General features: G+C 47.5%; 1 protein-coding gene across 1 annotated transcript in view; it reads right to left on the minus strand.

Moving 5' to 3' along the window:
* The window catches only part of LOC119965422 (tyrosine-protein kinase ITK/TSK-like), a 79,709-nt gene extending 57,079 nt beyond the window's left edge, over positions 1-22,630 (minus strand). The window contains 2 exon segments of the mRNA XM_038796188.1: positions 7,266-7,370; positions 22,417-22,630. Coding sequence (XP_038652116.1) covers positions 7,266-7,370; positions 22,417-22,554 — 243 coding nt within the window. The 5' untranslated portion in view covers positions 22,555-22,630.
* Positions 22,631-23,745: the final 1,115 nt, after the last annotated feature.

Raw genomic sequence — 23,745 nt, forward strand, 5'->3', positions numbered from 1 at the left:
ATTTAGAGCACCCAATTATATTTTCCCCAATTAAGAGGCAATTTATCGTGACCAATCCACCTACCCTGCATTTCTTTGGGTTGCGGGGTGAAACCCACGCAGACACGAGGAGAATGTGCAAACTCCACACGTGGACAGTGAGCCGGGGTCAGGATCGAACCTGATTCATAGAATTTACAGTGCAGAAGGAGGCCATTCGGCCCATCGAGTCTGCACCGGCTCTTGGAAAGAGCACCCTACCCAAGGTCAACACCTCCACCCTATCTCCATAACCCAGTAACCCCACCCAACACTAAGGGCCATTTTGGACACTAAGGGCAATTTAGCATGGCCAATCCACCTAACCTGCACATCTTTGGACTGTGGGAGGAAACCGGAACACCCAGAGGAAACCCACGCGCACACGGGGAGGATGTGCAGACTCTGCACAGACAGTGACCCAGCCGGGAATCGAACCTGGGACCCTGGAGCTGTGAAGCAACTGTGCTAACCACCGTGCTACCGTGCTGCCACTCTGCCTTTCTAACAGAAGCTACTGACCAAGACGGGATGAATGAGTCACTTTCAGGTTGGCAAATACTGGAGTGTCGCATGGATCAGCGCTGAGGCCTCGCTCAACCGATACTAACGACAAGGGCGGAGGAATTGGCTACATTGTCACCAAATCTGTGGACGTTACGAAGATAGGTTGGAAAGAAAGTGGTGAGGAGGATACAAAGAGTTTGCTAGGTGATACAGATAAATGGATTTGGATTTATTGTCACGTGTACCGAGGTACGGTGAAAAGTATTGTTCTGCATACAGTCCAGACAGATCGATCCATACAGGAAAAGCATAAGACATACGATCGATACATAATGTAAATTGCATAGACATAGAGAAGATCTTAAGTGAGGGTACAAAAATCTGGTAGATGGATTGTAAGGTGGGTAATTGTGCGATTGCCCACTTTAGTTGGAAGAATAGAAAAGCGGAATATTATTTAAATGGAGAGTGAATGCAGAACGTTGCAGCAGGTACAAGTACTTAATCGGCAAAAGGAATGTCAGCTGTTATTGCAAGGTCGTGCTACAGCTGTAGATGGGATTGGTGAGACCACACTTGGAGTACTGCTTACAGGGTGGAATTATGTGCCAATCCACGTGGTGGTTTGGTAGCAGGGGCATTTAATTGGGCGGGAGGGTGGCCGGTGTAGCATTGACCATGTTCCTGCCTCCACCCCGGTGAAGTGTGAGGCAGGAAGGCCCATGAATGGCCTACCTACCTTGTCGCCAGTTGGGGCTGTTCAGTAAGTAAGTGATATCCACTCAAGGGACTCAACCCATCGCCGCTGGTTTTAACCGAGCAGCTAGGTGGGGTACTGGGCATGGTGGCAAGCAAACCAGCGCCGTGTTGCTGGAAGGCTCCCGGTAAAGGGGTGAGGGGCAGTGCCTGATTGAGGGACCTGGCATTAGATTCTCCAGTGACACCCCCCTCACCCCGACCTACACCCCAGGACCACTCATGTGAGCCTGGACCCCACCTCAGGTGGATGTCGGGCTCACGGCAAACCCCGCCTCCCCGCAGGTGCTGGAGAGTAGAGAAGAGCCGCTGGTCCCGGTTGGCCAGCGGCTCCTGGTGGGCATGACCTCCGCCCTGGGGTCCTTGAACCTGACGAAAGGTTCACCATTGGCCTGGAGTGGCACAAGATAGAGTGGAAAAGAAGAGATGCCGGGCTCTTGCCAGCACTCCAGCCAATGGCTTTGACCCCTGTCGCCTCCACGTGGCTCCACCCATTGATTTGGTCTGCTTATAGAACATACAGTGCAGAAGGAGGCCATTCGGCCCATCGAGTCAGCACCGACCCACTTAAGCCCTCACTTCCACACTATCCCCGTAACCCAATAACCCCTCCTAACCATTTAGGACACTAAGGGCAATTTAGCGTGGCCAATTCATCTAACCTGCACGTCTTTGGACTGTGGGAGGAAACCGGAGCACCCGGAGGAAACCCACGCAGACACGGGGAGGATGTGCAGACTCCGCACAGACAGTGACCCAGCCGGGAATCGAACCTGGGACCCTGGGGCGCTGTGAAGCCACAGTGCGAACCACTGTGCTACCGTGCTGCCCATAGGACGGACATACTTGCCTTCGAGCAATTCAGAGGAGATTGGTGAGATTGATTCCTGGAATGAACGGGCTGTTTTGTGGGGAAAGGTTGGGCCGACGCTCTTTGGAGTTGAAAAGAAGGAGAAGCGAACCTACAAAATACATAAAATCATGAGGGGCTCGACAGGGTGGATGTTGAGAGGATGTTTCCCTTCATAGAAGAAGCTAGAAAGAGGGAACACCGTTTATAAAGTAAGGGGCGCGATTTAACAGAAATGAAACAGATTCCCATGTCGGGAGTGTTTAGCTGGGAGATTCCCGTGTCGAGAGTGTTTAGCTGGGAGATTCCCGTGTTGGGAGCGTTTAGCTGGCAGATTCCCGTGTTGGGAGCGTTTAGCTGGGAGATTCCCCTGTCGGGAGTGTTTAGCTGGGAGATTCCCATGTCGGGAGTGTTTAGCTGGGAGATTCCCATGTCGGTAGCCTTGAGCTAGGAGATTCCCATGGAGAGAGCGTTTAGCTAGGAGATTCCCAAGTTGAGAGTGCTTAGTTGGGAGATTCCCGTGTCGGGAGTGTTTAGCTGGGAGATTCCCATGTCGGGAGTGTTTAGCTGGGAGATTCCCGTGTCGAGAGTGTTTAGCTGGCAGATTCCCGTGTTGGGAGCGTTTAGCTGGGAGATTCCCCTGTCGGGAGTGTTTAGCTGGGAGATTCCCATGTTGGGAGTGTTTAGCTGGGAGATTCCCATGTCGGGAGTGTTTAGCTGGGAGATTCCCATGTCGGGAGTGTTTAGCTGGGAGATTCCCATGTCGGGAGTGTTTAGCTGGGAGATTCCCATGTCGGTAGCCTTGAGCTAGGAGATTCCCATGGAGAGAGCGTTTAGCTAGGAGATTCCCAAGTTGAGAGTGTTTAGTTGGGAGATTCCCGTGTCGGGAGTGTTTAGCTGGGATATTCCCATGTCGGGAGTGTTTAGCTGGGAGATTCCCGTGTCGAGAGTGTTTAGCTGGGAGATTCCCATGTCGGGAGCGTTTAGCTGGGAGATTCCCGTGTCGGGAGTGTTTAGCCGGGAGATTCCTGTGCCGGGAGCGTTTAGCTGGGAGATTCCCGTGGAGAGCGCGTTTAGCTGGGAGATTCCCATGTCGGGATCGTTTAGCTGGGAGATTCCCATGTCGGGAGTGTTTAGCTGGGAGATTCCCATGTCGGGAGCGTTTAGCTGGGAGATTCCCATGGAAAGAACGTTGAGCTGGGAGATTCCCACGTCGGGAGCGTTTAGCTGGGAGATTCCCATGTCGGGAGTGTTTAGCTGGGAGATTCCCATGTCGGGAGATTCCCGTGTCGGGAGCGTTTAGCTGGGAGATTCCCATGTCGGGAGCGTTTAGCTGGGAGATTCCCGGTCAGGAGCGTTTAGCTGGGAGATTCCCGTGTCGGCAGCGTTTAGCTGGGAGATTCCCATGGAGAGAGCGTTTAGCTGGGAGATTCCCGGTCGGGAGTGCTTAGTTGGGAGATTCCCGTGTCGGGAGCGTTTCGCTGGGAGATTCCCGGTCGGGAGTGCTTAGTTGGGAGATTCCCGTGTCGGGAGCGTTTCGCTGGGAGATTCCCGTGTCGGGAGTGTTTAGCTGGGAGATTCCCATGTCGGGAGTGTTTAGCTGGGAGATTCCCATGTCGGTAGCCTTGAGCTAGGAGATTCCCATGGAGAGAGCGTTTAGCTAGGAGATTCCCAAGTTGAGAGTGTTTAGTTGGGAGATTCCCGTGGAGAGAGTGTTTAGCTGGGATATTCCCATGGAGAGAATGTTTAGCTGGGAGATTCCCGTGTCGGGAGTGTTTAGCTGGGAGATTCCCGTGTCGGGAGTGTTTAGCTGGGAGATTCCCGTGTCGAGAGTGTTTAGCTGGCAGATTCCCGTGTCGGGAGTGTTTAGCTGGGAGATTCCCGTGTCGGGAGTGTTTAGCTGGGAGATTCCCATGTCGGGAGCGTTTAGCTGGGAGATTCCCGTGTCGGGAGTGTTTAGCTGGGAGATTCCTGTGTCGGGAGCGTTTAGCTGGGAGATTTCCGTGTCGGGAGTGTATAGCTGGGAGATTCCTGTGTCGGGAGCGTTTAGCTGGGAGATTCCCGTGGAGAGCGCGTTTAGCTGGGAGATTCCCATGTCGGGATCGTTTAGCTGGGAGATTCCCATGTCGGGAGTGTTTAGCTGGGAGATTCCCATGTCGGGAGCGTTTAGCTGGGAGATTCCCATGGAAAGAACGTTGAGCTGGGAGATTCCCGTGTCGGGAGTGTTTAGCTGGGAGATTCCCATGTCGGGAGCGTTTAGCTGGGAGATTCCCGGTCAGGAGCGTTTAGCTGGGAGATTCCCGTGTCGGCAGCGTTTAGCTGGGAGATTCCCATGGAGAGAGCGTTTAGCTGGGAGATTCCCGGTCGGGAGTGCTTAGTTGGGAGATTCCCGTGTCGGGAGCGTTTCGCTGGGAGATTCCCGGTCGGGAGTGCTTAGTTGGGAGATTCCCGTGTCGGGAGCGTTTCGCTGGGAGATTCCCGTGTCGGGAGCGTTTCGCTGGGAGATTCCCATGTCGGGAGCGTTTCGCTGGGAGATTCCCATGTCGGGAGTGTTTAGCTGGGAGATTCCCGTGTTGGGAGTGTTTAGCTGGGAGATTCCCATGTCGGGAGTGTTTAGCTGGGAGATTCCCATGTCGGGAGTGTTTAGCTGGGAGATTCCCGTGTTGGGAGTGTTTAGCTGGGAGATTCCCGTGTTGGGAGTGTTTAGCTGGGAGATTCCCGTGTCGGGAGTGTTTAGCTGGGAGATTCCCGTGTCGGGAGTGTTTAGCTGGCAGATTCCCGTGTCGGGAGTGGTTAGCTGGGAGATTCCCCTGTCGGGAGTGTTTAGCTGGGAGATTCCCATATTGGGAGTGTTTAGCTGGGAGATTCCCCTGTCGGGAGTGTTTAGCTGGGAGATTCCCGTGTCGGGAGTGTTTAGCTGGGAGATTCCCGTGTCGAGAGTGTTTAGCTGGCAGATTCCCGTGTCGGGAGTGTTTAGCTGGGAGATTCCCGTGTCGGGAGTGTTTAGCTGGGAGATTCCCGTGTCGGGAGTGTTTAGCTGGGAGATTCCCATGTCGGGAGTGTTTAGCTGGGAGATTCCCGTGTCGGGAGTGTTTAGCTGGGAGATTCCCGTGTCGGGAGTGTTTAGCTGGGAGATTCCCATGTCGGGAGTGTTTAGCTGGGAGATTCCCATGGAGAGAGCGTTTAGCTGGGAGATTCCCATGTCGGGAGTGTTTAGCTGGGAGATTCCCATGTCGGGAGCGTTTAGCTGGGAGATTCCCGTGTCGGGAGTGTTTAGCTGGGAGATTCCCGTGGAGAGAGCGTTTAGCTGGGAGATTCCCATGGAGAGAGCGTTTAGCTGGGAGATTCCCGTGGAGAGAGCGTTTAGCTGGGAGATTCCCATGGAGAGAGCGTTTAGCTGGGAGATTCCCGTGTCGGGAGTGTTTAGCTGGAGATTCCCATGGAGAGAGCGTTTAGCTGGGAGATTCCCGTGTCGGGAGTGTTTAGCTGGGAGATTCCCGTGTCGGGAGTGTTTAGCTGGGAGATTCCCATGGAGAGAGCGTTTAGCTGGGAGATTCCCGTGTTGGGAGTGTTTAGCTGGGGAGATTCCCAGTGCCCGCAGTACTCTGCTTCAATGCGGTGCCTCAGTGCGATGCCCAGTCGAGACCGCACACAGTCCCATTTCCTGCATAATGGGTTCTGCTCGCCAGTGCAGGAAGAAATCGGGAGGCCGTTCTTAAATGGCACCCAGACCCCCCCCACCCCACACACCCCCCCCCCCCCCTCTCCCCCACACACCCCCACCCCCATCCCCACCGTGGCCTCTGAAATTAAATGAAAATCACTTATTGTCACAAGTAGGCTTCAAATGAAGTTCCTGTGAAAAACCCCGAGTCGCCACATTCCGGCGCCTGTTCGGGGAGGCTGGTACGGGAATTGAACCGAGCTGCTGGCCTGCCTTGGTCTGTTTTAAAAGCCATTTATTTAGCCCTGTGCTAAACCAGACCCTGGACCCCCCCCACAGTGCCCCGACTCACCTCCAAGAGGGTCATTATGACCCCCGCACTCCACCTCATAAGGGCAGGGCTCTCCAGGCCCAATCCCCAGTGTGGGCAATGTGCTACCCGGGCAGCTTGGCACTGCCCACCTGGGCCTTTGGCAGTGTCACTACCAGGCTGACAGTGTCAGAGGAGTAGTGAGCCGGGTAAGTCCCGAGAGAGAAGCCTCTCGCGATATTTGCCGGCCGTGTCGCGTCCCAAGTCGGGCCCTTCGCTGCAGTTGGATTTCGCCCGAGGCGTCTCCCATTTATGAAGGGAATGAGGAGGAATTCTTTTTGAAAATCTTGGGAATTCCACTCCCCAGAGAGCAGTGGAGGCTGGGTCATTGAATATACACAAGGCTGAGATAGACAGGTTTTTGATCTACAATTAAGGGAGTCAAGGGTCACGAGGAGGGAAGTAAGAAAGTGAAGTTAAGGCCACAGTAAGATAAGCTATTATCTTATTGAATGGCGGAGCAGGCTCGAGGGGCTGAATGGTCTACTCTTAATTCTTGTGCTTTTGTGTGGCACCACCACCCTCTCAAGGGGCAATTAGGAATGGGGAATAAATGTTGGCCTTGCCAGTTATGTTTACATACAGGAACGAATAAAGAAACTGGAGCAGAACCGACTGGATTCACTTTCACTTTTGATCCTGGTCGGAGTGGGCCTTAGTCGGGCCAGCAGTTAAAATGAGGTCAATGGGATGTGATTTGCTATTTAAAATTAGGATGTAATGGGCGTCCTTCCTATGCCTGAACTCAAGCAAATAAAAATGGCCTGTGGCCATCCAGACCTTCCTATCCCCATCTTCTCCCCCTCTCCCTTTCCACCTTTACCCTTTCCCCCTCCCTCACAATCGTAACTATGCCCACTCCCCCCTTTTTCTCACTGGTTATGTTACCCATCCAGCCAATGCTGCTGGTCAATGGTGGTGTGTGGGGGGTGGGGGCGGGAAGGGTTAAAATCAGCCCTTTTGCAAACAACTGCTTGCAACAGAAACCTTCTTGGAGGGAGGTTCGAACCAATGTGCACTTGAGGCCCAGTCTGATTGTGAAGCAGCTCAGTTAAACCTATTCAAAGTGCCTCAGTGAAGGATAATTAGCATCATCTTACCTGGAACGGGTACTTGTAATTGCAAGGGAAGCTGATATCACTCAACACAATCTCCACACATTTGATCTTGGAGATGTCGATTGATCCTTTCAGTATGAGCTTCTTCTGCAAGACACAAGATTCATCATTTAGCTCTGTGAACCAGGGAAAGGTCGGAGGTCGAGGTGTCAGCCATCCGAAGCATCACTCAGAGATTGGAGCACAGGATCAGGAAGAGTGGAACCCGTCAAGCTTGTGATGAATGGTATCGGTATAACTGCTGTAACAGTACCTTGCCTTTAATACACTGGCCCTTTAAGACCGGGCTTGGAACCCTGGGGGACTCCGCCTCTGGCTCCGCCCCTAGGAAACTGTATATAAGGTGATGCTCACTGGGCAGCGTGCTTTGAGCACACTTCTCGGCAGCTGTCCGGTTCTCTGATGATTAAAGCCTTTGAATGACCAATCTTCTCTCCTGAGTTGTAATTGAGGGTATCTCAAAGCTAAAATGCTTCAGTGCAATACTGAGGGAATGCTGCATTGTCAGAGATTTCACCAAGTGGGTACCTGGCCCACTGGGGTATTCTGGTCACTCTGGGCCTGGAGAGGGCAAGGGAACAACCAGCAAAACGTGGAAATGAAAGATACCAGTAAAACCTGTCCAAACTACTCGTGTATACCTTGAATGGAACCTGAACGGAACTCCAGTATAACTGGTGCTGCTGAATTTTACTGGGATTTAAACATTTTGAACTGATTTTTCCTCCTGGCTCAATGAGGTTTACTGGAAAGGCTGCAGGAATATGGGTACAGGAAGACATTGAACTCTCAAAATTGGCGGTATCGTGATTATGTTAGTGGGGCTGGCAATGCAGAGATCTGGACACATGCTCTGAGTTCAAAGTCCATCAAATTGAAATTGAGTTGAGTTAATTAAAGAAACCTGGAATGAAAGACGTTAGGGAGGTCTTGTGGCCTAATGCATAGCGTCTCTGTGTCAGAGTCAGAAGCCCTGGGTTCAAGTCCCACCCCAGGACGTGAAGGTCAAGGAAGGCGCGTTCATAACGCGGCCAAACATGTTGAATGTGCCAACCTGCAAATCCTTCCAAACACCCCAATGGCTGGCGGTAAGAGTGGGGGAGACTCCCGGTCAGCCACACTTGATGTGAAGTGGAGCCCCTCAAGCTACAAGCCCCTGGCGGCAGACTCGCCACCTGTTCCGGGAATTACTAGCTCGGGAAACAGGCGGAAGCCTGCCTTAGTGACCACTAGATGTGGGAAGAGAATTTGGAATTGGAAAGTAAGCGTCCGTAACGGTGGCCACAATATTAGCTGTATTGTAAAACCTCATCCGATTCACTGCTGCTGATCAGGGGAGGAAGCTCTCCATCCTTGCCCACTCTGTCCAATTCGTGACTCCAGACCCGCAGCAATGTGGTTGACGTTTAACCGCCTTCCACTCAGTTGTACACGCTACGATTTAATTCTGCTAGTCCCCAGCTATCCTGAAAGATTTCTGTATAAATTTCTTTCAAAAGCCTTTTTTAATGAACCCCATGCATTCCAGGGAATTCAAGCCTACTTTCTGATATCACTCTTTAGAAATCAAACTTTTGGAAGCTTGGCGAATCTACACTGCACTCCAGATGTGATCTCCAGAACTGCACACACTATTCCAGATGTGATCTCCAGAACTGCACACACTATTCCAGATGTGATCTCCAGAACTGCACACACAATTCCAGATGTGATCTCCAGAACTGCACACCCAATTCCAGATGTGATCTCCAGAACTGCACACACTATTCCAGATGTGATCTCCAGAACTGCACACACTATTCCAGATGTGATCTCCAGAACTGCACACACTATTCCAGATGTGATCTCCAGAACTGCACACCCAATTCCAGATGTGATCTCCAGAACTGCACACACTATTGCAGATGTGATCTCCAGAACTGCACACCCAATTCCAGATGTGATCTCCAGAACTGCACACACTATTCCAGATGTGATCTCCAGAACTGCACACACTATTCCAGATGTGATCTCCAGAACTGCACACACTATTCCAGATGTGATCTCCAGAACTGCACACACTATTCCAGATGAGATCTGCATAACTGCAACAAAATGTCCTTTATATTACAAAGGCTGACATACAAACATACAAATTAGGAGCAGGAGAAGGCCGCTCGGCCCCTCGAGCCTGCTCCGCCATTCAATAAGATTGTGGCTGATCTGATTGTAACGTCAACCCCATATTCCTGCCGACCCCTGATAACCTTTCACCCCCCCCCCGCCTTGTTAATCAAGAATCCAGCACTGCCTTAAAAATATCCAAAGACTCTGCTTCCTCTGCCTTTTGAGGAACAGAGTGCCAGAGGCTCACCCCCCCTCCCCTGAGAGAAATAATTATTGACGCAATAACCTTTAATGTGACACCTTATCAAATGCCTTGAGTACATCAGCATCGAAGGCAGCATGGTGGCTGCGATCAACAGTATTAATAACTGCTCTAAACGGTACCTGACCTTTAATACCTTGCCCCATTAAGATGCTTGGAACCCTGGGGGACTCCGCCTCTGGCTACACCCCCAGGAAACGATTTATAGGATAAGGCTCCATGTGGTGAGCACACTTCTCTTGGATGCTGTTCAGTTCTCTGTAGATTAAAGCCTTTTGATTACCGACCTCACTCTCACGTCGTAATTGAGGGTGCCTCAGTGGCACAGTGGTTAGCATTGCTGCCCCACGACACCCAGGTCCCAGGTTTGATCCTGGCCCTGGGTCACTGTCCGTGTGGAGTTTGCACATTCTCCCCGTGTCTGCGTGGGTCTCACCCCCACAACCCAAAGATGTGCATGGTAGGCGGATTGGCCATGCTAAATTGTCCCTTAATTGGAAACAATGAATTGGGTACTCTAAATTTAATTTTAAAAAAGTACAGCAGCATCTATCGGTTCCCATATATCCACAGCACATTTGTGACTCCGTCAGAGAACTGCAATGGATTGGCTAAACATGATTTCTCTTTCACAAAACACTGCATCAGCCTTTTTAATTACTTTCTCTCTCGTAGGTACCACATTTCACTGCCCTGTACACAGGGGCCTTCAATCCCTTTGCACCTCCACCTGTTCCTAGCTCCTCACGATTGTAAATTTTAATGTCTTAAAAGAAGTGACCGCAGGTGCATTGGTTGTAAACTTCCAAAATTCCCTAGAGTCTGGAAAAGTCGCAGCAGATGGGAAAGGAGTGAGACAGAAAACCGGAAGCTAAACCGGATAAATGTCTGCCATTGGGAAATAGCTGGAATCCAGTATTAAGCAGGTAGTGGCAGGTCATTTGGAAGATTATAATACACAGAAACAGTCTGAGCATTGCTGCCTTATTTGGGAAGTAAACTTCTGACCCTTTCCGGGTTTATCGTAATCTTGTACTGAGAGACTGAAAGGTGCTGTCTGGGAAAGTTGTTTTTCTACCAACAGGCAGTAATATCTCCTCCACTGTTTGACGCAGAAGGGTGATAGCACTTGCCGTGACAACTCCCTCAGCATCATTCAGGTCACCTCAAAGGTCTTTGTAAACAATTGACAAATTTGTCAAGTCTCACTGCGATGTAGGAAAACACAGAAGCCAATCAGTACATAGCACAATCTCAGTACTGACATTCCCACACTCCCCCAGTACAGAACTTCCAACAATGCAGCACTCCTTCAGTCCTGGATCACCAACAGTGCAGCACTCTTTCCCTACTAAACCTCGGACAGTGCGGCATTCCTTTGGCACTGCATTGGAGCAAATAATAATCATCATTGCCAACTCGGCACGGTAGCACAGTGGTTAGCACTGTTGCTGCACAGCGCCAGGGCCCCAGGTTTCTCTCTTTGGAGCAGAGGGCAGCACGGTAGCACAGGGGTTAGCACTCCAGGGTCCCAGGTTCAATTTCCGGTTTGGGTCACTGTCTGTGCGGGGTCTGCACGTTCTCCCCGTGTCTGCGTGGGTTTCCTCCGGGTGCTCCAGTTTCCTCCCACAAGTCCTGAAAGACGTGCCTGTTAGGTGAATTGGACATGCTGAATTCTCCCTCTGTATACCCGAACAGGCACCGGAATGTGGTAACTAGGGGATTTTCACAATAACTTCATTGCAGTGTTAATGTAAGCCTACGTGTGACAATAATAAAGATTATTATTATCAGTAGATGTCTTTTACATGTCATTATTCCTCCGGACTCTCTCTCCTCCCCACCCTGTCGCATGTGTAGCAATCCTATATTCCACACTGTAACTGGCACATGTACCCCTAATGTCTTAAATGTCTTCAGCTACCTAGAACCTCAGCACTCGAATATCCTCTCTATATCGCTCCATCAGTCTTTCATCCTTGAAGATGCTCTTTGACCTCCCGTCTTCTTCTGTGATTATCGCTCCTGTGTAACACCTTTGGGTGGCTGGCCACAATGAAAGGTACTATATAAATGCAAGTTGTTGTTGTTTGATAACATTTGCTGCACAGTGTGCCGCAAAAGGGAACTTCATTGTGACTGCCGGTGGAAGGGTTTTCCCGCCCTTCCCAAATATCCCGGGATGAGCACGTGGTTTTCAGAATCAGGGATACCACCCCCCCCCCCCCCCCCCCCCCCGCTACAGTCCAGCCCTGGTGACCCCACGTGTTCGCTGTCATAGGGAAATATCGTCTGGTAGGTTGGGGAGTTAGGAATCAGGATACTCTATCAGCTTCCAGGGAAGCTCTGAAATCAGTGGTGGCAGCGGGTGGGGTAGGGGTGGGGGGGGGTGGGGGGGTGGGGAGGGGGTGTACGGCTACTCAAGAGTGGGGGCAAAGGAAGGAGGCAAGTAGACCAAGAGGTGACTGGGGAATAATGCCTTTCAGAGTGGAGGGAGAAGTTGGTCCAGGAATTTAAGGCGGGGTGGGAAGTCATCTGGAGGGAGGGAGTGGGGGGGGGGGGGGAGGTTAATGGGTTGGCCTGAATGTTGTGATCACTATTGCTCCCAGATTCTGGAACAGCAGGACTGAGGGTGAGGGGGCTGGGGGGGGGGGGGGGGGGGGGGGGGGGGGAGGGGGGGGGGGGGACAAGAAGAAAGAGCACCCAGTAAAGGGGAGAGGTGAAAAGATTTGAGAGGAACATCTGGGAAAGGGGGTCCAGTGAAATATTCACACGATTGGTGAGTGAATAGGGAACAGGGGACTGAAACTCAAGCACTCTCGTGGAAGAAACAAGCAGATAGGGAGGAGGGAGATTTTTGAACTGAGGGCTATTAGACCATGAGATCCTTCACCATGTGTGACCATTAGGTAGAGATGTAAACCTGAATTCAAAGGGAATGGGAAGGAGGAATATGGAAGGATCCGTGAGTGTAGCAGGCAGGGGAAGGGATAGCACAAGGGCTGCTGAGCTGAATGGTCTCCTCCTTGCAGCAATACTTATGCATCCATGATGCACTAATATAAAAACGTTGGTGTCGAGTTGTTCATTCTCAGGAGAATCGATGTTCCTCCAATGCCTGATTTCTCTTTCGTGAATCATTTCCCCAGATTCAGATCCCAGACCCCTAGTTTCTCCCTCCCTACCTCAGCCTGACCAATGCCCCCTGCAAACCTCTGTTTCCACTTCTCACTGCTGATCCCGGTTCTTGGGACGTGTCACACGACAGCTGTTGACCGGAAACTGCGACCAAAAACACTCAAGCCTTAAGAACCTGATTGTCATTGGCTAAAAGCACTGCCGTGGAAGTCATGTGATCACCTTTCCCTGGATCCGATGTCACATGGTCAGGCACCGTGAGGTCAGAGTGTCATCTGATCAAAAGTGATCAAAGAGTTTTGATGAAGAGTCAGGTCACCCAGCCTCGAAAAGGTTAGGTCCCTTGTCTCTCCACGGAGGCTGTCAGACCTGCTGAGATGGTCCAGTGTTTTCTGTTTCTGTTTCAGATTCCCAACATCTGCAGTCGTTTGCTTTTATTTTTGTGATCAAGGAATATCGGAGTCTGAAACCCTCGACGTGACGGTGGTCTGGGAATGTCTGCGTTTGTATCCTGGGGAATATTTAACCTGGCATGCCTTCACTGAGTGAGACACTGGGCGTTAAATTGTGAGCTTGGGGGTGAGGACGAGGGCAGTTGACAAAGAGTGGATTTCCCCACCAGCTACACGAACACCAAAAAGCAGCCTTTCACTTTAAGTAGTCACATTCCTCACCATAGGGGAGACGGTGGTGCAGTGTTAATGTCACAGGGCTGGAAACCCTGAGTCTCTCGCCCTGGCACAAATCCCACCACAGCCGCTGAAGCCATTTAAATTCAATCGACCAAATCTGGAATTGAAAGCTGATCTCAGAACACGAAATCATCAACGATCGGGTTCACTAACGTCCATTTGGAAATCTGGTCTGGCCTGATAGGGTGGGCTTTGGCCTTGCAAGGGCAGCAAATACCAGGGGCGCCCACATCTCATGAAAGAATGTGAATTCCAATGAGCTAACTGCCCTGGGTGGGATTTGAACCGGGATTCGTGGTCCTGCGTCATGATAGCCACAGTGTCGTGCTCTGGAGGTGGACAATAAATGCTGGCCTTGCCACCCACATCACATCCTGAAGACGCAGGAAGAAAGATGTCTGATGCGTCCGCTCCTTTCTAATCTGATTTTAATTTACACTTGCCGAAACAACAGTAATTTTTTTTAAAAAGCACTGCATTACAAACTTGTATCAAAATAGGTGTAGAAACCAACTATTTTCTCATACACCTGATCGGTAAAAGATAGCTATTTAGCGTAAATATTAAGCCCCAGTCTTTAAATACCCATTTTACATTCACTCATAACCTCAGGCAATCTCAAAACATACAGAGACACAAAACAGCATGGAACAGCATAATTCCATTATAGATTAGAACAGCACTTTTACTGAGCTAACAAATACATTTGCAAGCCAGTTTGACACTATACTTGTGCTGTACCATTTCTCAGATCAAGGACATAGCAACGCCATAATAATATGAAGGCACCATTGTTCATAATGCGGATAACAGCTAAGTCAGCAGAAGACCAGTTCAAACTGGTCGTGATAACAGCACAGAAACACATTCCATAACATGCACAAGTATTCAGACATGAAACATTTAAAACTAATGTTGCACATTGAAGATTGACAGCTAACCCTCAAATCAAACTCATTTGATTCTAACCCAAAACAATTAGGATCACATAGGGGTGTAGATCGATGGATAAAGATTGATATGATTGAGTATAACCATAAGGGTCTGTACGACCATCTTTATTCATGAATCATCTACACTTTGATCTCAACTATTCGCTGTCTCTATACTTTCACTTTTCCACTCTAACTCTTGAAGTAAATGCAAGCTGTTTTGCTGTAAGCAAGAAACCATTTCTGTATTATTTTGAAAGTTAAATTGTGTACGACTTGCTTCTCTTTAAGTCCTTTTTTGCTAGCCGGACTTATTAGAGAATAAGATTAAAGTGACTCTCAATTGTCATCAAATAGAGACAATAAACGATTCTTATTTGCACCCGAGAAGTTTTAACTCAAATTTCTACTGAGTTTTAGTGTCGCAAGTGTCACTAAATCTGCATGGTAGATCTCTACAACTGGCGAGTCAGGCAGGAGGGGAGGTGCCAGCCAGGAAAAAAATCAGAAGACCCAAAAAAGACCAGAAGGACGGAAGACCCAAAGAAAAAACGGCTAGACTGGGATAAGAAATATCTTTTTCACCCATTAAAAGTCTTAAAGCCGCATCGACCTCTAGAAAGGACCTTTTTATAGACTGTGTTAATTCAATTGAGTGCCGGTTGTTGAAACTAAAATAAAACGGGACTGAAAGAATAGTTGCGGTAGTGTACGCATATTACACATAGTTGATGACCAAAAAATTGGGTGTAAGGCTGTGTTTATGGCAGACATGGCTCCTAAAATAGATTCAGGACCTTCAAATGGTAGAGAACTATTTCCCACAACGTCCAAGGGAGGTCGCGCTGTACCAGATGTCTCGATTGACGATATTTTGGGTGATCTTAGATACTTGATTTGTAGACAGTTTGGACTGTCTGAAGCTGCAAGAAAAATTGAATCAAAATATGATATCCCCAAAGGACAGAGGTCCCTTGATAATATCAAGAAGGCATGGGGGGAAACCACACGTTTAAATAGAGGAAAACGTATGAAATGGTCTTTTACAGGAATGGCACAGCTCCAAAAACATCAAGAGACAATCGCAAAAACTAAATTCAATCTTGACCTTAAGTCCACTAAAGACCAACTAGCAGAAGTTGTTGAAGAATTACGAGATGCAAAATCTAAACTTGAACAATGTGATCAGATTAAAACATCATTGGAAAATGAAACCTTTAAAGTTTAACAACAATCATTTCAAATTGGTGAATTACAACGTAAAAATACTGACTCAGAATCCAAACTTCAACAGTTAATATCAGAAAATGATGATCTTAAAAGTCAAAATTGCCAGATACTTGAGGAGATATGTAAATTGGAAAGTGACATGGACACCATGAAATGTCATTAAAAATTACTGGCAGACGAATTAACAGCTCAAAAGCCTTCAAATCTGTCTTTAAAAAATCGGTTCAACTCTCCAAAGCAAACAGCGCCACCAACGGGAAGAGTTGAAATAATTTTACCTGAAGCCCAAGATGTACCAGTGATATCTAAACCAAATCCTACATTATTACAAGCTGCTACCGACGTGAAAACAATGAATACACTGGTCGAATTTCCACAGGGGTAGCCTGGCCAAATGAATTATCTGTCAAGGACACTTTTACCCCAGAACAAACCGTTATCTTACTCTGAGACCGACCTCGAAATGCTGCTGGTCCCGATCCAAAAGCCTCTCATGGCAGCTTTAATAGACTGTGAGATTTTTAAACAAGAAAAGCCTATTCGCTTGAGCAACGAGCCGAGTGGCAAATAAAGTGTAATACAACGTAACCCATTAAGCACCAAACAGCTTGGAGTTGAAGTGATAAAGACAACAGCCTGGGTTTTAAACCATTTCAGAGATCTAGCAAAAATCCATTTTGTCACTGGTTTAAAACCAGAACTGTCTGCAGTTTTAAACTTGATCCAACTCAGACCTCAGTCCAAAACTGCCACTACTAAAAAAAGCACGTCAATCATTGCCTCTCCTCCTCCGTTAACGATAAATCTGTTCGGAAGAGATATGAAATTCCTTTCTCGTGTTGAAGATGGCCATTTTGCGAGTATCAGATTTCATGATTACCAACTGGTCTCCTACGATAAAGGCCCACCTCCTGGTACAGGGATACGCCCCAAGTCACATATCGCTAAAAAGTTGCCAAGAACTATTAACTTGAGAAAACTGTCATTATTTTGAATGTTGCTTTATTAATTTTAAGAAATTAACAAATCTTGTTGGCTGTGCTTCCTTTAACAGTGTCAACGAATTTATCTACAGAAAACCAAGTTCATTCAGCGCAAGATTGGTTCAGTCATATATTCAATATGTTATTGTGTTTGATATTTTAAAATACATTTTTAAAATTAGCTTGAAAATTAAAACTTCAGACAATGTGAAAGCTGTTTTCTTAAAAAAACACACAATTTTTATTAAAAGCAAATCTATGTTCCAAGAGAACACATTGTTCTAAAACAATTGATAACGGGAATTTGGCAGCAAATGAACTTTTACTCCCAGTCCATTTGAGTGACATATTTTTTTTTAAGTTTGAGAAAGATGCAAATGGCATAATTCCAAGCTCTACGTCTCTTTTTGTTTCTGCAGGAAAATTAACCCTTTCAACAGGCTTTTGTGTATAATCCAGAAGATGTCAAAGACTTGGCAATTCACATCCAGTACAAAGTTTCTAAAAAAGCTTGACCAACCCTTTGATTACACTCTTTGGGATTGACTTTCCAATTGTTTGGGTGGCTCAGGAATTAACATCATTCAGGGACATTTCCTATTTTGCACATTTGGACTTAACATTTACGAATTAATGTTGCTGATTAGATACTTTGGCTAATGCATACCTACCCATAGTGCCCCACCAATCCACGGTTCATATTTATTCATATGCACCACTAGCCAATAACATCAAAATGGAAAGTTTCTGTTGAACTATTATTTACTGCATTATTATTCATTTATTAGTGAATTATTATTAATAATTTATTACTAAATCATCTACTAAACTTCAGTTATTTTACTGTATAATCATTTTATTTGAATACACGAAATTATTATTAATTGTTTATTATGAATTATGTAATCATGATATCAATTTTTAATCATTATAATCAATGTTTTAAGGAAAGAAAAGTTGGATCCACGCATCACATGTGAAGCGCGCGTATAAATATTAAGATCTGTAAAATGTTCACTGTAATATTCATTCTCAGTTATTTGATTAGCTTTGTAAATGTTGCACCAGAACCGAATAAGAGCACATTCCTTTACACATCTAAGATATATGCTAAATATTTCGACATTTCCAATTGTTGGGTATGCATTGCTACCCCTACTAACTCAGGAGAGGGTATTCCCTTCTTAACTACCCCCTTTAATGCTTCAGAAACAGCAGAATGGTACATCTACCAGAGTGCCCCTCGCTCTGCTGCGGTCCGTTCTGGAGCATATTCATGTGAAAGAGGAAGGTACAAGATTTATTTACAGAAATGTATTAACTTATGGAAATCTGCAGGCTATCCACTAAATACCTTTTCAGGATGGCACCAACTTAAATATAACCCTAACAGAAATCCTCAATATGTTAGCCTCCCAACTAATATTAAACAAAAAGGATCAATATGCCTCATTAGTAATCACTCTAAAGGGATGAAAATGGGCAATAGTGTTTGTCCTAATCATTTAGATGTTAACACAGCTTATAAATGTACACAAAATTTATTACAAAGGCTCTCAAAAATAACAGGCATACAGAACATCACAAATAATAAAACATATTTTATTTGTGATGATAGAGCTGGCTCCCAAAATACTGGTCAGGATCTTGCTATTTAGGATACCTAGTACCTGCCATCCGTCATCTTCCTCATCTCCCTTATGTTTCAGAACCAGCCACTCGAAGAAATAAACGTTCCATAACCTTACGAGATGCAAGGGATTGAAAGGCAGGTTGGGGGATTTATCAAACCGGCTCATCATTCAGATTCTGGCCAATGGGGACATCATCAGTTCAGCTACTGATGGTCCCATTGTAGTTCGTATATTGGAAATAGTGAACAGACTGACTGAGGCCAGATTTATTCTGCATTACCCCCCATGACGTAACGGCATCAAACTCACAATTATTCCACGATAACAGTTGTGTAACCCCATCAGGGCCTCTTCCGGAATCATTCTGTACAAAAGCAGCTCGCATTCACACACCACCATCGGCAGAAAGCCGCGGTTCCCAAACTGTGGTGTGTCAACCCCTTGGGTGGTTTGTGAAATGCTTCAGCGCAGTTCTTGGGAAAAATTCCATGGAGGAAGCAAAAGCGGTTATACGCCAAATTTCTAAATTTACGGGAAAATGACATTAGGTGCTTTTTTTCGCCAATTATGAGGGAATTTTTTTTTTTTAAATTTAGAGTACCCGATTATTTTTTCCAATTAAGGGGCAATTTAGTGTGGCCAATCCACCTATCCTGCACATCTTTGGGTTGTGGGGGTGAAACCCACGCAGACACGGGGAGAATGTGCAAACTCCACACGGACAGTGACCCAGGGCCGGGATTCAAACCCGGGTCCTCAGCGCCGTAGGCAGCAATGCTAACCACTGTGCCACCATGCTGCCCAAGTATGAGGGAATTGACGGACATTGTGCGCGCCATTGATTCGACGTATGTACAAATAGATAACTAAACAGAATTACGAAAATGCAAGCCTATTAAAAGCGAATCCAGCATAACTAAGATACGTGGTTTTTATTTGCATTATTCAGAAGCAGCTATCAGTTTGGCGCCCACCCTGTGAGTGACACATGATAACAGACCTGCTGGCTCGTTCTGGTGAGACATGAGTGAATGTTCTCATTTAATAGTTTGTCCGCCTGTTGGCGCTTTCAACTTGTTACTTTTAATTCGAACAGTTTTACACCCCATGGTGATACGAGTTATGAACGTGAAATATTGGAAGAGTGTTGCTGTTTTCATAATGCAACATTAATAATTTAATGATAAATAATAATGTAATCATTAATGGTGCCATGAGAACAACTAATTTTATATTTCCAAGGTCACCACTGTGACAATTTTTACATTATTTTCATTTAGAATTTATTCAGAAAGAAAATCCCTGGAAAATGCTTATTTTTAGGAGGGGGTTTGCAAGGTTTGGCGTTTTCATGAAAGCAGCCTCTTGGATGTTAAAGTTTGGGAATCACTGAAGTCCCATCGCGCATCACGCAAACACATGCTCACAAACATTCACGCTTGCCCACATGCACAAACTCACACACACTCACACTCACAAAACAAGCACAGAAACAGGCAGCACAGAACTGCACAGTCACAAAAACACAGCCACACAAAAACAGGCACACATTGGACTTGTATAGCAGCTCTATCTGTGGCTTATGGTCCTTGCAAATACGTATCTGTGCTGCTTGGTGGATTCAACTATTAGTGCCCAATGACCAGCCATATTCAGCTGCTTCATAGGAACATAGGAACAAGAGTAGGCCATTCGGCCCTTTGAGGCTGCTCCACCATTCGATGAGATCATGGCTGATGTGATTGTGGTCTCAAATCCACTTTCCTACCTGACTTCCGTAACCCTTGACTCCCTTGTTTATCAAGAATCTGCCTAACTCAGCCTTGAATATATTCAGTGACCCAGCCTCCCCTGCTCTCTGCGGAAGAGAATTCCGAAGACTTACAGTCCTCCGAGAGAGAACATTTCCCCAAAGTTAAATTAGACTCCTAGTTCTAATCTCCCCACAAGTGGAAATATGCTTCTGGTTCTCACCCCCTCAGGTTCAAACATGTTTCAGTGAGATCAGCCATCATTCTTCTAAAGTCCAATGGGTTTATTCACCAATGATCTTCTCTTCACCTTGGTAGGAAATGGGGATGATTGCACCATGCTCAGCACCATTCACAATTCCTTAGACACAGAAGCTGTCTGTGTCCAAATGCAGAAAGACCTGCACAATGCTTAGGTTTGGGCTGTGGCATTCACGACACAAGTGCCAGGCAATGACCACCTCCAACTAGAGAGAATTTAACCATCATCCCTTGACATTCAATGGCATTGACATCGCTGAATACCCCCACTATCTTGGAGGTTGCCACTGACCTGAACCTGAACTGGACTAGACATATATATACTGTGGTTACAAGAGCAGATCAGAGGCTGGGAATTCTGCAGTGAGTAACTCACCTCCAGGCCCCCCAAAGCCTGTCCACAATCTACAAAGCACAAGTCAGGAATGTAATGGGACACTCTCTGCTTGCCTGCATGAATGTAGCTCCAAAAGCACTCAAGAAACTCAACGCCATGCAGGTCAAAGCAGCTCATTTGATCGCACCCCATCCACCACCGTAAACATTCACCTCCTCCACCGCTGACATACAGCGGCAGCCGTGTATCCACCATCTACAAGATGCACTTCAGGAACTCACCAAGCCTCCTTTAACAGCACCTTCCAGACCCGCGATCTCTACCATCTAGAAGGACAAGGGCAGCAGACACATGGGAACTCCACAAACTGCAAGTTTCCCTTCAAGCCACTCACCATCCCGACTTGGAAATATATCGCCGTACCTTCACTGCCGCTGGGTCAAAATCCTGCAGCCCCTGGCCTAACAGCACGGCGGGTGTACCTACACCACATGGACTGCAGCGGTTCAAGAAGACAGCTCACCACCACCTTCTCAAGGGCAATTAGGAATGGGCAACAAATGCTGGGGCACCCACATCCAGTGAGCAAATTGAAAACAATCTAGCACTGTAACATGTTCCAAGATGCCTCGCAGAAACTTTACTCATAGAGGGAGATTATCAGCATCTTAAAGGGGAGGGGGAGAGCTAAAGAGGCAAAGAGGTTGAGGAAAGGAATTTCAGAGTTTGATGCCGTGATAACTGAAGGCAGAGCCTGCGGTGGGGCAATGGAAATCGGTGATGTGAAAAAGGCCTGAACTGAAAGAGTTTACTGATATTCCCGTAACAGCCTCCCCGAACAGGCGCCGGAATGTGGCGACTAGGGGCTTTTCACAGTAACTTCATTTGAAGCCTACTTGTGACAATAAGCGATTTTCATTTCATTTCATTTCATATCGGAGGGATGTACAGCTGGAGGTGATTACAGTGATCGGGAGGGGCAAGGTTATGGAAGGGGTTTGAAAACAAAGAGTTTTTAAACAGAGGTGTGGCTGGACCAGGAGTTAATATTGGTCAATGAACGCAGGGGCGGTGGGGGAACAGGATGGTGCCAGTTATGAGAATCAGTTTTGGATGAGCTGAAGTTTACGGTGGGGGGGGGCCTTACCGCTGGCTAAGAGAAGCACTGGAATATGTAACGCTGCAGAGTACAACCTGATGTTACGCAGTGTACACACCTGGCAATCCCACTGGCTGGGTGGACAAGGCAGAGCAGCCGAGAGTGAGTTACATTTACACATAATATGTCACAAGCCATCGTGGACAAACACGAAAGGTCACAGCACCAACCGTGCCAATGTTGACGCTCTGGTAACTGAGCAGCCCAACCCAAAAAATAAATTTAGCTTCACACTTTTCACACCAGCTCAGTGACCACTGCAATCGAGTGGCAAGAGATTAATCGTGCCCCAACAAGGACCGAATGAGCTTGGGACTCAATAGAATCACCAGAGAATTTACAGTGCAGAAGGAGGTCATTTGGCCCATTACCCTATCCCTGTAACCCATCAACAGAGCCCATTGCAGCCACCATGTTGGCACTGGGGACGTGGCAGAAGGTGGGCAGGTGAGACGCAACCCTGAAGATCTTTAGCAACAAGCAAACATGCGAAACAACGAACGAGACCGCAAACCCAAAGAGGGCTCAAAGCGTGACCGAGTGGCACGGCCGCAGCTGATGGAGCGTGCGAGATTGGTATTAGGTGTTGGTATTGGCCAGCAGTGAATAAGCAGACAAAGAGAGAGAGAGAGAGAGAGAGAGACATACCCCTGCACGACACTCATAGTAGCCCAGCCTGGATTTGGTCAGAATGAAATATCTTTCTTTGTAGTTGGAGGGCGAAGTCCTTCGTTTCTGCTGCGAGCGTTTGATCAGAAACTCCTCAAGGATGGAGTTGGAATTCATTCTAATTGCGAGCGTCCCTCCCCATTGAGAGAGAGCGAGAGAGGAGTGTGTCAGACGTTTCAGTGAATATCGCAGTGCTAAGGGACAGCGTAGGTGCACAGTTACTGATAGCTGAGAAACTGTCAGGAAAATGCGCTACGTAGTCTTCAGCCTCTGATGAAGGTAGAATGTGAAACCACATCCTTTGCAAATCCTGCGAGCAGGCAGATAACAAAACGCAGAGAGTATCGGGCCAGGTTCAGCACAGGCCAATCATTGCCACCGATTAAAAATAAGAAAAATCTTTTTGATCGAATTAGAGGAAGATTTTGGGCAGATAACCCGTTCTCGGTAACTTCACAATTGATCGGGGCTCTGATAAAGTTTTTTGTGAGAACCTATTTCCGACAGTGTTTGAGTAATCAGAGGCAAGTAAATCAATCTCGAAACAAACACAGGCAGAAATCAGAAGGGTTTGTTTTTACAGAAAGTGCGGAATGTTTAGCCAGAAACAACTGGAGCCCAGAGGCTCAGAATCGGTAAACAGCCCCCAATGGAGGAGGGTAGAAAGAAATGAAAAGGAAGTGGAGGTGTTGCTGGAGGATGTCTGACTGCGAGGGAGGTGCAGGTGGTCCCATTTCTGAGTTAACAGATGCCAGCGTGAACTTCACTACCATTAGAGACCTGTAATAATAAAGGAAAATTGAAGACTCTGAGATCCATATTTAGGAAAGGAACAGAGGGGCAGAACTGAGGGAGTGCTGCACTGTCAGAGGGTCAGTACTGAGGGAGTGCTGCACTGTCAGAGGGTCAGTACTGAGGGAGTGCTGCACTGTCAGAAGGTCAGTACTGAGGGAGTGCCGCACTGTCAGAGGGTCAGTACTAAGGGAGTGCTGCACTGTCAGAGGGTCAGTACTGAGGGAGTGCTGCACTGTCAGAGGGTCAGTACTGAGGGAGTGCCGCACTGTCAGAGGGTCAGTACTGAGGGAGTGCTGCACTGACAGAGGGTCAGTACTGAGGGAGTGCTGCACTGTCAGAGGGGCAGTACTGAGGGAGTGCTGCACTGTCAGAGGGTCAGTACTGAGGGAGTGCTGCACTGACAGAGCGTCAGTACTGAGGGAGTGCTGCACTGTCAGAGGGGCAGTACTGAGGGAGTGCTGCACTGTCAGAGGGTCAGTACTGAGGGAGTGCTGCACTGTCATAGGGTCAGTA

The sequence above is a fragment of the Scyliorhinus canicula genome, chromosome 4 (genome assembly GCF_902713615.1).
Source record: "Scyliorhinus canicula chromosome 4, sScyCan1.1, whole genome shotgun sequence".
Lineage (NCBI taxonomy): Eukaryota > Metazoa > Chordata > Chondrichthyes > Carcharhiniformes > Scyliorhinidae > Scyliorhinus > Scyliorhinus canicula.